The 13618-nt window shown below is 48.1% G+C and overlaps 1 protein-coding gene across 3 annotated transcripts in view; it reads right to left on the reverse strand.

Annotated features, from left to right (window-relative positions):
• Positions 1–13618, reverse strand: part of gse1 (Gse1 coiled-coil protein) — a 507238-nt gene that overhangs the window by 13936 nt on the left and 479684 nt on the right. For all 3 annotated transcript variants that reach the window (XM_033035828.1, XM_033035827.1, XM_033035826.1), the window contains 3 exons: positions 10087–10402; positions 3661–4271; positions 209–321 (listed from right to left, as the gene is read on the reverse strand). In XM_033035828.1, coding sequence (XP_032891719.1) covers positions 209–321; positions 3661–4271; positions 10087–10402 — 1040 coding nt within the window. The remainder of the gene's footprint in view (positions 1–208; positions 322–3660; positions 4272–10086; positions 10403–13618) is intronic.

Raw genomic sequence — 13618 nt, forward strand, 5'->3', positions numbered from 1 at the left:
GCTATTTTTTGGAAGGGAGAATTCAAACCTGAGCAAGGAGCTCAGAGAGAGTGGTTTTGTTAACAGGAGAGAGGTGGGCAAAGGCAAAATTAATGATGTGTCGGGGAGGGCGGGAGGAGGCTGCCAGGGACTGTGTTAGCTTCTTGTTATCACTGCACAGACTATTTTTAGCTCGCAGCGGTGCCGCAGAGGCGAAGTGCTAACATACCTCAGAAGATTCGTCAAGTTTCAGTGGCGGCTGCTCGGAGACGCGTCGGAGATGTGCTCGAACCTCCTCTTCATCGCTTTCATCATACGAGTCATCAAAGTCATAGTAATGACCTAATTAGGAACATTGGAAGCAAGGCGACAGAATAACTGACAATGCAGCCTGACAGCGCACTAGTACGTGTTGCTGTGTCAGCACATTCATCCTGAGCAGCGTTGCCCAATTAGTTTGCTTCAGTCCTTCAATTAACTAACTACAGCCGAATGAACGCACACATACACACACGCGCACGCACACACAGTTCCCTCTAAATATAGCTTGCGGCAGTTCAAAGTGAGAATCTTTTTTTCCAATGAAGTGCCTCACAGATGAGTGGCTGTTGATGACAATGGACCTCTTAATGGATGAGCACTTGGGCCTGGGTCACACGCACCAGTGGAGACACCGTAGTGGTGTTGTCTCAGTTGATGTTAGCACAAGGGCGACATGGTGGCGCAGCCGGTAGAGCTGCTGCCTCAAAGCGCCGGAGACCCGGGTTCGATCCTGACCTCGGGTGCTGTCAGTGTGGAGTTTGTACGTTCTCCCTGTGACCCTGCGCATTTCCTCTGTGTGTTCCAGTTACCTCCCACATCCCAAAAGACGCACAAGTTTATAGGTAAACTGATCTATGCAAATTGCCTCTCTTGTGTACGGAGTGGATGAGAAAGTGGGATAACATAGAACTAGTGTGAATGGGCAAATGACGGACAGTGTGGATTTGGTTTACATGCTGTATCTCTAAACTGAACTAAACTATTTGCCCTTCAAATGAGTGGACATTGATGACAATGGATCTCCTCTGGTGGATTAAATGATGAGCCCTGTGGTCTGGGTCACCAGGAGAGTCACATTTGTAGTGTGTCTGAGCTGATGGTACCAAAACTAGTCCTCCATTATAGTTTAGTTTAGTTTACAGATCCAGCGCAGAAACAGGCTCTTCATCCCACCGAGCTCACGCCGACTAGCGATCCCGGTTACACTAGCACTATCCAACACACTAGCGACAATTTACAATCTTTACCAAAACCTACAAGGCTGCATGTCTTTGGAGTGTGGGAGGAAACCAGGGCACCTGGAGAGAACCCACGTGGTCATGGGGAGAGCGTACAAACTCTGTCGGAGTTCATAGTCTCAGGGTCGAATCGGGATCTCTGGCGCCGTAAGGCAGCAACTCGGCCAGACTGTGCCGCCAGAGTGGTGGGTGCCAGGGGTGGTGATTGAAGCAGATGTGTTAGCAGTATTGAAGAGGCTTTTAGATAGGCACATGGACATGTAGGGAAGGGAAGGATATCGTTCACATACAGGCAGTGATTAACTTGCTGCCACGATCAGCATGGACATGATGGGCTGAAGGGCCTGTCCTGTGCAGTGGTGGTTCATGTTCTATGATTGCTTGTCAGAAGGTTTTTATGAGATTCAAACCAGAAATACTTTTGAAGTGTGGTCACAGCTCTAAAGGAAGACACATGGCAGGCAATTTAAGCACAGCAGGCTTCCATCAGTAACAATGTGATAATCGCCTGATAATCCCTTCTTAAGTGTTTGGACTGCAGGGCAGATATTGGCCAGGACTAGGACACTCTGCTGTTTTATCACTCTGCTGAGTTATATCATGGGTTCTACCGTGGCAGAAAGCTATGTGATGTCAATCCCAATGGGCAAAACCTCTGACAATGCAACACACTCTATAACACATCGAACTGTACAACACAGGAACAGGCCCTTCAGCCCACAATGCCCATGTTGCCAAGATAAATTAATCTCCTCTACCTAAAATTAACATGGAAAAATGCAGCATAGAACAGGCCCTTCGGCCCACAATGCCCTTGCTGAACATGATATCCAATTAAACTAATTTCCTCTATTTAAAATTAAAAGAACAAAAGTACAGCACAGGAACAGGTCCTACGGCCCATAATATCCACGCTGAACCCGATGCCAAGTTATATTAATCTCCTCTATCTAAAATTAACATAGAACATAACAAACTACAACATGCCCACAATGTCATGATGCCAAGTTAAATTAATCTCCTATGCCTGTATATGATCCATACCCCTCTATTCCCTCTATATACACATGCCTATCCAAAAGCTTCTTGGATACCATTGTCGTATCTGCCACTACCACCACCCCAGGCAGCACGTTCCAGGCACCCACCACCCTCTGTGTGAAAAGCTTGCTCTGCACATCATCATACCCATCTCACCTTAAAGTTATGCCCTCTAGTGTTTGACATAGGTGCTGCATCAGAGCCAAGGCCCAGAATTTTTAGTGCTCAGCTCTCGAAGAGGACCTATGAAACCTACCGAGTTTAGTAAATTGTTCCGCTAACTCCACGTACCGGTGCCACCATGTGGTTAAGACTGGACTGCTGGGACAAAGTCCCTCTGCCTGAGGCTATGGCTGAGTGGACGGGGCAAGCCAGAGTTGCCAGAACACCTGACACCACACGCACACAACAGCGCCTCCTCTTGAGGCAAGGGCAAACTGCAGGGAGAAGCCTGGGATTGCCACACCTCCGCTTTGGAAGACCAGTACTAAGCTGCTGGGACAAGCTGGCGATCACCAAGCTTATTTGGACATGTGCTCTAACAGTGAGGGACAGTTCCCCCGCATGCAGTCCTACACTTTCTTACCACTGTACAAAGAGGGGCCCAGCGACCATTGGGGACTGTAATGAATAATTTGTAACTTTGTCTACGCCCTATATGTGGCAGCTCTTTACATACGATGTGCATGGTATGTAAAACAATGACTTTCATTGCGACATGAATCAAAACCCATACGTTCACCCTACTGCGAGTGTTGACTACCTGCGTATTGAGTGTTGAGTGTGACTGCGAGTACCACGGTGTGTCCCTGATAGTCACCCGCTTGGAAGAGGGCTGCAGTGATATCACACCCGAGTGTGTTTGTGCATGTGAGCGAGTGAGCGTGTGTGTGTGAGAGCAAGTGTGTGTATGTGAGTGTGTGTGTGTGCATGTAAGTGTGTGCATATATGTGTGAGCGAGCTGAAGTATCTGTGTGTGATAGCGAGCATGTGTGTGTGCATGTGTGTGTGAGCGAGCTTATGTGTGCATGTGTGTGAGCACGGGCACGTGTGTGAGCGTGCGCGTGTGTGTATGTGTGAGCGCCGGCGTGTGTGTGTGTGTGAGAGTGCTTGTGTGTGTGTGTTAGCGCGTGTGCATGTGTGTGTGTGTGTGTGTGTATGTGTGTGCGTGTGAGCGCGCGCATGAGTGTGTGTATGTGTGAGTGCCGGCATGAGCGTGTGTGTAAATGCATGTGTGTGTGCATGAATGCGTGCATACATGTGTGTGTGTGAGATTGCGTGTATGCATGTGTGAGACTGCATGTGTGTGTGAGTGCATTGAATGTGTATGTGTGCATGCATGTTCTGCCGCAAAATTCACCTTTCTCCTTTGCTTCTTTCCGTCTCCTCTCCTCGAGGTCCAGCTTGCTGACCAGCCTGCGGTGTCGGTGTAGTGACTCGTCATAGATGTACATGGGGCCCGGAGACCGCGGCCGGCCGTGAGACTGCCTGTAGGCGCCCGGCGACTTGTGCAACAAGCTCACGTCATTGTGGTGTGGGGGGAAGGTCAGGGACATTCTCTGCTGGCTGAGGATGGACTGGGCGGACTTCTCCAGCTCGGCAAAAGGGGGCCCGTACACGTGGGAATGCGTGGCGTTCTCCAAGGAGCCGGCCCCTCGAAGCAGATGGTACTTCTCCGCCACCTCTTGCCGCTTGACGCTCTCCTCATGGCCGTGGCTCATCTCCGTCTTGATCAGCGGGCCCAGTTGCCGTGGCGATTCGAAGTGGCCGGCATAGTTGTTCAGCAGGTGGTTCTCGTGGGCCTTGCGGGCCTCGGCGTGGTTGTCCAGCAGGCTCACCGGGTTCCACAGTACGGCTGGGCCCGAATGGTGGTCCCTGGGGTGGAGTTTGGGGGAGATGAGGGGCGGAGGGGCTCCCAGTTGCTGAGGCTGTTCTCTGCTACAGAGGTCGTGCGAGCTGCTCGGTCCAGATCTGGCAACGCAAAGAGCAAATATTAGCAACAAGTAACTGCAGATGCTGGTTAAAAGGACATAAAATGCTGGAGTAACTCACGGTTCTGGCAGTATCTTTAGACTTTAGAGATACAACGCAGAAACAGGCCATTCAGCCCACCGAGTCCGCTCCAACCAGCGATCACCACTTACACTTGCACTATCCTGCACGCTAGGAACAATTTACAAATTTCCAAGCCAATTAGCATCGATATATTCCATGATATATCTCTACACAGACAGCACCCGAGGTCAGGATCGAACCCTGGTCTCTGGCGGTGTGAGGCAGCGCCGCTACCAGCTGCTCCACCGTGTCTCCCTCGGCATGTTCAATTCTACAAGTGTTCTTCATTATTTGGGAAAGCTCAGTTGCCTGTCTATGAAACGATGTTTCAGAAATGGAGCACAGTGCACAGCCACTCGAGATGGGCTGTTTGGTTGTAGTCATGTATAGTCTTTCCGCTGACTGGGCAGCACGCAACAAAAAGTTTATCATTGTACCTCGGTACCCTGGGCAACACATTGGCGCAGTGGTAGAGCTGCTGCCTTACAGCGCCAGAGACTCGGATTCGATTCTGACTAAGGGTGCTGTCTATTCGGAGTTAGCAGGTTCTACCCGAGACCACATGGGGTTTCTCCTGGTGCTCTGGTTTCCTCCTACATCCCAAAGACATGCAGGTTTTTGGTTAATTGGCTTCTGTAAATTGTCACCAGGCTATAGAACTAGAGTATGGGTAATCATGGGTCAGCATGGACTTGTTGGATCGAAGAGCCTGTTTCCACACTGTATCACTAAACTAAACATGTGACAATAAACGAAACCAAACTACCAAGTGATGATGAGAAGCAAGTAAAAAAAACAACACATTTCTAGCCCGAGTGGCCTTTGAGAGAGGGAGGGAGGGAAGGGAAGAAAATTAAATCGAGGAGAAAATTAATTCAATAAAATGATGTGAAATAACTGCAAACTTTACTTAAATCACTGCAGATACTATTTGAATAGTGACATCCGGATTAATCATCCAGAAAGGACTGGAGGTTAAACAAAATGTAACGGTCGAACTCTGCTTCAGATCCATTATCGTCAAAGGAAGCAAACTCCAGAGGAAGGGTTGCATTTATTAATAAATAGCACATTTAGTACGCAGACAGAGGTCAAATTCTGACCACAGCTCAGTTTAGTTTAGTTTAGAGATATAGCGCAGAAACAGGCCCTTCTGCCCGCCGAGCCCACGCCGATCAGCGATTACTGCACATTCACACAACCCGACACACACTAGGGACAATTTACAATTTTACCAAAGCCAATTAAGCTACAAATCTGTACGTCTTTGTAGTGTGGGAGGAAACTGGAGCACCCAGAGAAAACCCACGTGGTCATGGGGGAACGTATAAACTCCGTAGGGACAGCACTAGTCAGGATTGAACCCGGGCCTCTGGCGCTCTAAGGCAGCAACTCTACTGCTGCGCCACCGTGCTGCCTGAAAGTTGTGAAATTTCAAGTCAATTCCACATGTTCAGCAGTTACATCTTTTCCTTTCCTTCCTTTCTACAAGGAGATTAAAGTCAACAACTCATCTGTGTCTCGCCCTCCATTATTCTTCCGTCGTTATTTTATTTGAGCAGACGGCTTTGCAAGGAAGCCTATTTTATTTTGTCAAGGACAATGCAATTATCTGCTGGCATTAGACAGATGAGGCAGGATATCATGCGTTTCCCGAACACAGAGCTGGTATTATTATAATATTAATTAGAGATCACCTAAATGCCTCAGAAGCTGCTCGGGGCGGCGGGGTTATTATGAAGCTTTGAATTACACAACCATCCTCTTGAAGCAGACGCAGAGAATAAAGTGCAAGCCACAGATCTCAGCTCCTATCATACCTGATTAGCCTGCTCGGCTGGGAGAGAATAAAAAAACGTGACAATTATAAATCATCAGAGAGGAAGGCAGCCTGTGTGAGCAATGCTTAATCATCCACCAATGGGCTGAACAAACAAGAGTCAGAAAATGTTATTCAGTGCAACCCCTGTGGCTTCAAGATGTGAATACAATTACCTTTCCAGTCTCGCTCATAGTTGTGTCAATAGATTGAGAGGGAAAGAGTAATTGTAATACGGCAGCTTGCAAATTATCTTGACCTCTGCTCTCCACAAAGTGTCATCTAATTATCAGTGTGGTTATCTACATATAATTTGTCATCCAACATACTGTTAAAAACCCTATTTAACTGTAATGGCAGCGAGTGTATGGATCTGTGCTATCGTCTGGGCATTGCAATATCTACGAGTGCTGAATGGCACGGCTGCCGTGACACAGAGATAATCGTTTGAAAAGATGGAAGCCTTTTGTAAGACGGTAATGCTTTAATTTGACAATCAAGTCAATGGAGCAGCTGACGTGGCAATGCAATGAGTGCAAGTGTTGTGGTCGTTCAGCGATATCTTATCTCTCCAGCAGTGCAAGAGGAGCCTGCCAGTTATTCAGCAGCAAGACCCTGTTGTGCAAGTGTCCGGATTAACAACAGGTGGTGGGTAGCAGTTACCTGTAGAGGGGCAGCACTGTGGCACAGAAAAGGATGGCACAGTGAAGCTGTGAGCGCAGCAAAGTGGTAATAGTGAGGATGGCACAGTGGTAGAGTTGCTGCCTTACAGTGCCAGAGACCCGGGTTTGATCCCGGGCGCTGTGCTTACAGACTTTGTACAGTCTCCCTGTGACTGTGTGGGTTTCATCCTGATGCTCCGGTTTGCTCCCACTTTTCAAAGAAGTGCGGGTTTGGCAGTTAATTGGCTTCTGTAAATTGCCCCTAGTGGGTAGAATGGGTCTCGTGTACACACATTGCTGGTCAGCGCGGGCTGAAGGGGCTGTTTCCACATCTCTAAACTAGACCAAACTAAGACGGCAACCCTGTTCAATCCTCGGCACATTATAACAGGGGTGTCTGGACCTTTAAGAGGAAAATAATTGCAGGCTAATGTGAGGAGGTTTGTTTATTTTAGATGTACAGCATTGGAATCAGGCCCTTCGGCCCACTGAGACCATGCCGACCAGCGATCCCCACATACAAACACTATCCGACACACACTTGGGGCAAACTTTTAATTTTACCAAGCCAATTAACCTACAAACCTGTACATCTTTGGAGTGTGGAAGGAACTCGGTGCACCCGGAGGTGACGGTGAGAACATACAAACCCCGGACAGACGGCACCCCTGGTCAGGATCTCTGGCGCTGTAAGACAGCAACTCTACTGCTGTGCCATCCTTCCACTAGTTCTATGTTATCTCACTCCTGCCTCCATTCCCTACACATTAGGGGCAATTTACAAAGTCCATTGAATCAATCTGCTGCCTCTCCGGTTTGAGTAAAAAAAATAAAAAAATAAAAACAGGGTGAAACACCCCGAGTTCATGAAAGATGGATGGAACAGGCATCTTCAGAGCTGATTTCAAAGGGATATGAGCGTGGTTAGCTTGGAGTGCTGCAAGTAAAACAAGATCTGTGATTTTGTCTAATCCCCAGGGGATACACTGATAAAAAGCATTTCATGTGCTCTTAACTGGTGGCTACTGAAACCCAAGACATGCACTGCCTTGAGCACACTTCCCTTGTGACCTATTCCAGCCTTTAGCTGTGACTGACCTTACAACAATTTCATTAAGCTCAAAGCCCCCGAGGATTCTATTTTGCTATTCTTATATGTTTCTGAAAGCAGCTGCTTTACTCTTATTCAAACTAATTTAGTTTGTTTAAATTCAATCTCAAACCACAGTTAACAGATTGCCTGGACCCTAACTCAATGTTGATGGAACAAAGAGGACTTCTCTTGAACAGCCTCCCCCTGCTCCAATAATGTTACCGCAGCCTCCAACAATGCAGAAGGTGCCTTTGAATCAATGCACATTCGACACTTGTTCGACTCTAGTTATAGAGTCATACAGTCAGAGTCTTATAGCATGGAATCAGGCCCTTCGGCCCAACCTGGCCACACCAACCAACATGTCCCATCTACACTTGTCCCACTTCCCTGCACTTGGCCCATATCCTGCTAAACCTATCCTATCCATGCACCTATCTAAATGTTTCTTAAACATTGTAATAGTACCTGCCCCGACTACCTCCTCTGGCAGCTCGTTCCATACACCCAGCACCCTTTGTGTAATAATAATAATAATAATAATATCTTTTATTGTCATTGCACATCAGTGCAACGAGATTTAGTATGCAGCTTCCAACCGATGTAAAAGAAAAGTAAAATAAATAAATAAGCTGTGTGACGTGACCATCCGAGGGAGACAGTCCAGGGGGGATGGGGGGCACTCAGCAGGGCCGGTTCAGAGCCGCTATAGCTCTGGGAATAAAGCTGTTTCTGAGTCTGGAGGTTCGGGCGTAGAAGGCCTTGTAACGTCTGCCGGATGGAAGTTACACTCTGTGTGCCCCTCAGATTCCTATTCAATCTTTCCCCCCCTCACCTTAAATCTATAAGTTTATAGGTTAACATAGGTAACCTGGAAGTCCCAGTTTTAATTAATTTGGTTACACCATTTCTCTGACGTTCAATATTTGATGCTGATACCAAGTTTAGAGATAGAGCATGCAAACAGGCCCTTCGGCCCACAATGTCCGTATCAAACATGATGCCAAGTTAAACTAATCTTCTCTGCCTGCACATGATCCATATCCCACCCTACCTTATATATCAACGTGCCTAACATAAAACCTTATAAATGCCACTATGGTATCTGACTCCACCACTGCCCCATGCAACACGTTTGTGGCACCCACCACTGTGTAAAAAAGCCTGCACTTTCATCCTTAAACATTGCCACTCATTTTAAAGTTATGTCCTCTCGTCTTTGACATTTCCACCCTGGGGAAAAAAGGTTCTGTGCTACAGTTAGTACAATGTCGATTACTGCGGCATGGTGGCGCAGCAGTAGAGTTGCTGCTTCACAGCGCCAGAGACCCAGGTTCAATCCTGACCACGGGTGTTGTCTGTACGGAGTTTGTACGTTCACCCCGTGACCTGCGTGGGTTTCCTCCGGGTGCTCAGGTTTCCTCCCACGCTCCAAAGGTTTGTAGGCTAATTGGCTTGTTAAACTTGCTAATTGTCCCCTCGTATAACTAAGTGGGATTCTGGATTCTTTCCAAGTTGCTGGGTGATTTGGGAAGGAGCTCACGAAAGCCATCGGATGGTCTGAACCTGTTCAAAGCCTCATCACTTGGTGTTCACCATGTTGGTCAAAACTGCTCTAAGCTCAGTGTCATGCCCATTGAAAGACTTTAGACTTTAAAGGGTGACTTTCATTCCTATATAAAAAACTATGGAGTCCAGGCATCTGACTGGGCATTTGACAACAAGACGAGAAGCAAGAATGCACTCAACTCAAGCTATTAGTTGAGTTTAGTTTATTGTCACGTGTGCCGAGGTAGAGTGAAAAGCTATTGTTGCGTGCTAACCAGTCAGTGTAAAGACAATACATGATTACAATCGAGCCATCAACAGTGTACAGATACATGATAAAGGGAATAATGTGAACAAAGACCAGCAAAGTCTGATCAAAGATACTCTGAGGGTCTCCAAATGAGGTAGATATTAGCTCAGGACTGCTCTCTAGTTGTTGGTAGGATGGTTCAGTTGCCTGATATCAGCCAGGAATAAGCTGTCCCTGAATCTGGCGGATTGTGGAATTAAACATGAATACACCTTTTGGTCACTTCTCTAAAGTCTAAAGATAGACTTCAACCTAACCCTTCGCTCCAAAGGTTCATCTGGAGCCTCTGGCTCCCTTACCTGATAACGTCCCTGAGCTCCACCTCGTTCTGGGAGCCCGGTCGACCGATGTCTAGATGTTGCTCCAGAACCTGCTGCCGAAACTCGGACACCTGGTACTGCCGGTCCTCCTTCTCCTGCCTCAGCTGCCGTTGCTTTGCCATCCACTTCTCTTCCTCGTTGTTCCTCTGCAGGAGCAGTGCCGAGCTGCTTCCTGGTGGGATGAAGCCGGGCGGGGTGGAGATGAGGGTGGGTACCGAGTGGTGGGAGATGGGAGAATGGTGCAGGTTTGGATGGATTGGCTTCGACCCTGTCAGTGCAAATTCCTTCGGCTTATCTGGAAATGAAGAACAACCTAAGTTATCTCTGCACCTTACAAGCCTCGCTGCTCTGAATAACCTTTGCAAGCTGGCACGGGTGCAAAGAAGATTTACGAGGCTGTTGCCAGGACTCGTGGGCCTGCGCCAAGGGGAGACGTTGAGCAGGCTAGGACTCTATTCCTTGGAGCACTGGTTGACAAGTGGTCAACTTATAGAGGGATACAAAATCATGAAAGGAATAGATTGGGTAGAACGCACCTGACTACGGCTGTCTGTACGGAGTTTGTACGTTCTCCCGTTACCTGCGTGGGTTTTCTCCAGGATCTCCGGTTTTCTCCCACACTCCAAAACCGTACATGTTTATAGGGTAATTGACTTGGTAAAATTGTAAATTGTCGCTATTGTGTGTAGGATAGCGTCGTGCGGGAATCGTTGGTCGGCACGGATTTGGTGGGCCGAAGGGTCTGTTTCTGCGCTGCATCTCTAAACTAAACTCAACCCTACAAAATAAGGGACAATTTACAATGTGCAGAGGCCAATTAACCTACTGCGTCTTTGGTGTGTGGGAGGAAACCGGAGTACCCGGAGAAAACCCATGTGGTCACTGGGAGAACGTACAATCTCCGTATGGACATCGCGGGAAGTCAGGATTGAACTCGAGACTCTGGCGCTGCAAGGCAGCAACTCTGCTGCTGCCCCTTGAGTCCTTGAGCAACATTCCTGAACTGCTGCACTCCGTGTGGTGCCGGTGTTCCCACAACAGCGCCTGGTAGAGAACTGCGGGATTTAAACTAGGCAACAATGAAGGAATGGCGATATACTTCCACATCAGGATGGCATGCAACTTGGAAGGGAACCTACAGGTGGCACTGTTCCCCTCTGCCTTCTATGTTGTGGAGGTCACAAGTTTGGAGCCTGCTTCCAATAGAACATAGAACAGTGCAGTACAACGCCTTTCGGCCCACAATGTCCATGCTAAACACAGTGCCAAGACTATTTCTTATTTACCTGCACATAATCCCTCTATACCCTGCGTATCCAACGCCTGCAAAAGCCCCTTAAACACCTCTTATCTGCCTCACAATGGTGTTGCGTTCCAGGCACTCACCACCCTGTATAAAAAAAGTTGCCCCACACATTTCCTTTAAACTTTGCCCCACTCACCCTTTAGTATTTGAATTTTCAATCTGAGGACAAAGATTCTGACTGTCTGCCCAATCCCCTGAATTGATTTCTACTTTCCATGCCTCTAGTTTCCCTCTCCCCTGACTCTCAGTCTGAAGAAGGGTCTGGACCCGAAACGTCACCTATTCCTTTTCTCCAGAGATGCTGCCTGACCCGCTGAGTTACTCCAACATTTTGTGTCTATCTTCGGTGTAAACCAGCATCTGCAGTTCCCCCCTTAGCATTCTGGTGCACCTTAGATGGACTCAAAATGATGGAGTAACTCAGCTGGTCTGGCAGCATCCCTGGAGAAAATGGATAGGTGACATTTCGGGTCGGGACTTGTAAACCTTGGTGCTTTTTATAGTTGAAATAAACTGTAGAGCAATAGTCCAGAGGTGGAAGGAGGGAAGGAAGATAGGTGCCATCCAAGCACGACATTGTGTTGATTTTCTGAGGAGTGCTCATCCAGATAAGTTGAGAGCATCCCCTCAGTGTACTGCCTTGTACTAGGTAGATAGTTGGCACCTTTAGTTTAGTTTAGTGCTTGGATGGCACCTATCTTCCTTCCCTCCTTCCACCTCTGGACTATTGCTCTACAGCACAGAAACAGGCCCTTCGGCCTCATGAGACCGCGCCGACCAACGATCCCCGTACACTAGCACTATCCTACACAATAGGGACAATTTATAACTTTCACTGGTCAATTAACCTACAAACCTGTACGCCTTTGGAGTGTGGGAGGAAACCGGAGCACCAGGAGAAAACCCACGTGGTCAAGGGAAGAATGGACAAACTCCGCACCCGTAGTCAGGATCGAACACGGGTCTCTGGCGCTGTAAGGCAGCAACTCTACCGCTGCGCCACCGTGCCGCCCAACATTAGTGTTGTGTTGTTGTTGCTGGATGAGCGATCCAGAGGTCCAATTCACTGGCCTGGGGCAACATTAAGTTGCGGTCATGTGGTTGGTGGACTGACGAACGGCTTGCTTGCACGGAGACGCAAGGTTCGCTCCCAGCGGAGTGGATCACACTGGACCAGTGTCCTCCCTCCACACACGGATCATACACATTCAGCCAAACCAGTCGCTAAACAATAAGGACCTTGTGCGGCGACTAGGATACTGCTAAGATAACAAAGAGGTGTTTGTGTACACTACCCCACTGACCTTTGCAAAATGTCAGACCCTGCTGCTGCGCTGGGACGTGGGTCGGCAGCCAAGCTTCAGACTGGCACAGCTGCAGCCTCGGCCATGGCTAATTGCATTACACAGACAGAAGCTTAGGATCCAAACCAAACCCTGACTGAAGTTGAAACATTTCTAACACTCCTTGGCTCTTTTTTTTTTAACGTCAGATGCTTCGCTTGTTCTCTTGCTTGTCCGCAGGCCCGCCGATCAAAGTCTGGGCTTACACGCATTCCCCCAAGCCCTTCTGTCGGCTACTTGTTAAATGAAACAACGGGCAGAAACAGTGGAAGAACTCAGCCAATCAGGCAGCATCTGCGGAAAGGGGAAGCTGCCAATGTTTGAGGTCGAAGACTCGCCGCCCTGCGTTTAAACAGGGGAGGACGCAGAGTGCTGGAGTAACTCAGCGGGTCAGGCAGCATCTCCGGAGAACGTGAACAGGTGACCTTTCGGGTCAGGTCCCTTCTTCAAACATGGGGAACCCTTCTGAAGAAAGATACCGACCCGAAACATTGCCCATCCATGTCCTTCAGAGATGCTGCCTGACCTGCTGAGTTACTCTGGCACCTTGTGTTCTTTTGTGTAAACCAGCATCTGCAGCTCCTAGTTTCTATATTTAAACAGGGAATGTTGGTCTGATCTGTTAGATGGGTTTTGAGGAGTTGGAGTATATTTTCTTTCACAGCTTTAATACAAACCATTCATCCTGAATGAAAAGACTTTGACCTGAAATGTGGACTGGTTTCCCCTTCCACAGATGCTGCCTGACTGGCTGAGTTCTTCCACATTCCGATTCCGATTTCAGCATCTGCAGTTTTAGTTGTTTTCCACTTCGTGAATGACACTTGCACTTAGTTCGCATCATTCCCTACCTTGGGAGTTA

This window comes from Amblyraja radiata, chromosome 17 (assembly GCF_010909765.2).
Source record: "Amblyraja radiata isolate CabotCenter1 chromosome 17, sAmbRad1.1.pri, whole genome shotgun sequence".
NCBI lineage: Eukaryota > Metazoa > Chordata > Chondrichthyes > Rajiformes > Rajidae > Amblyraja > Amblyraja radiata.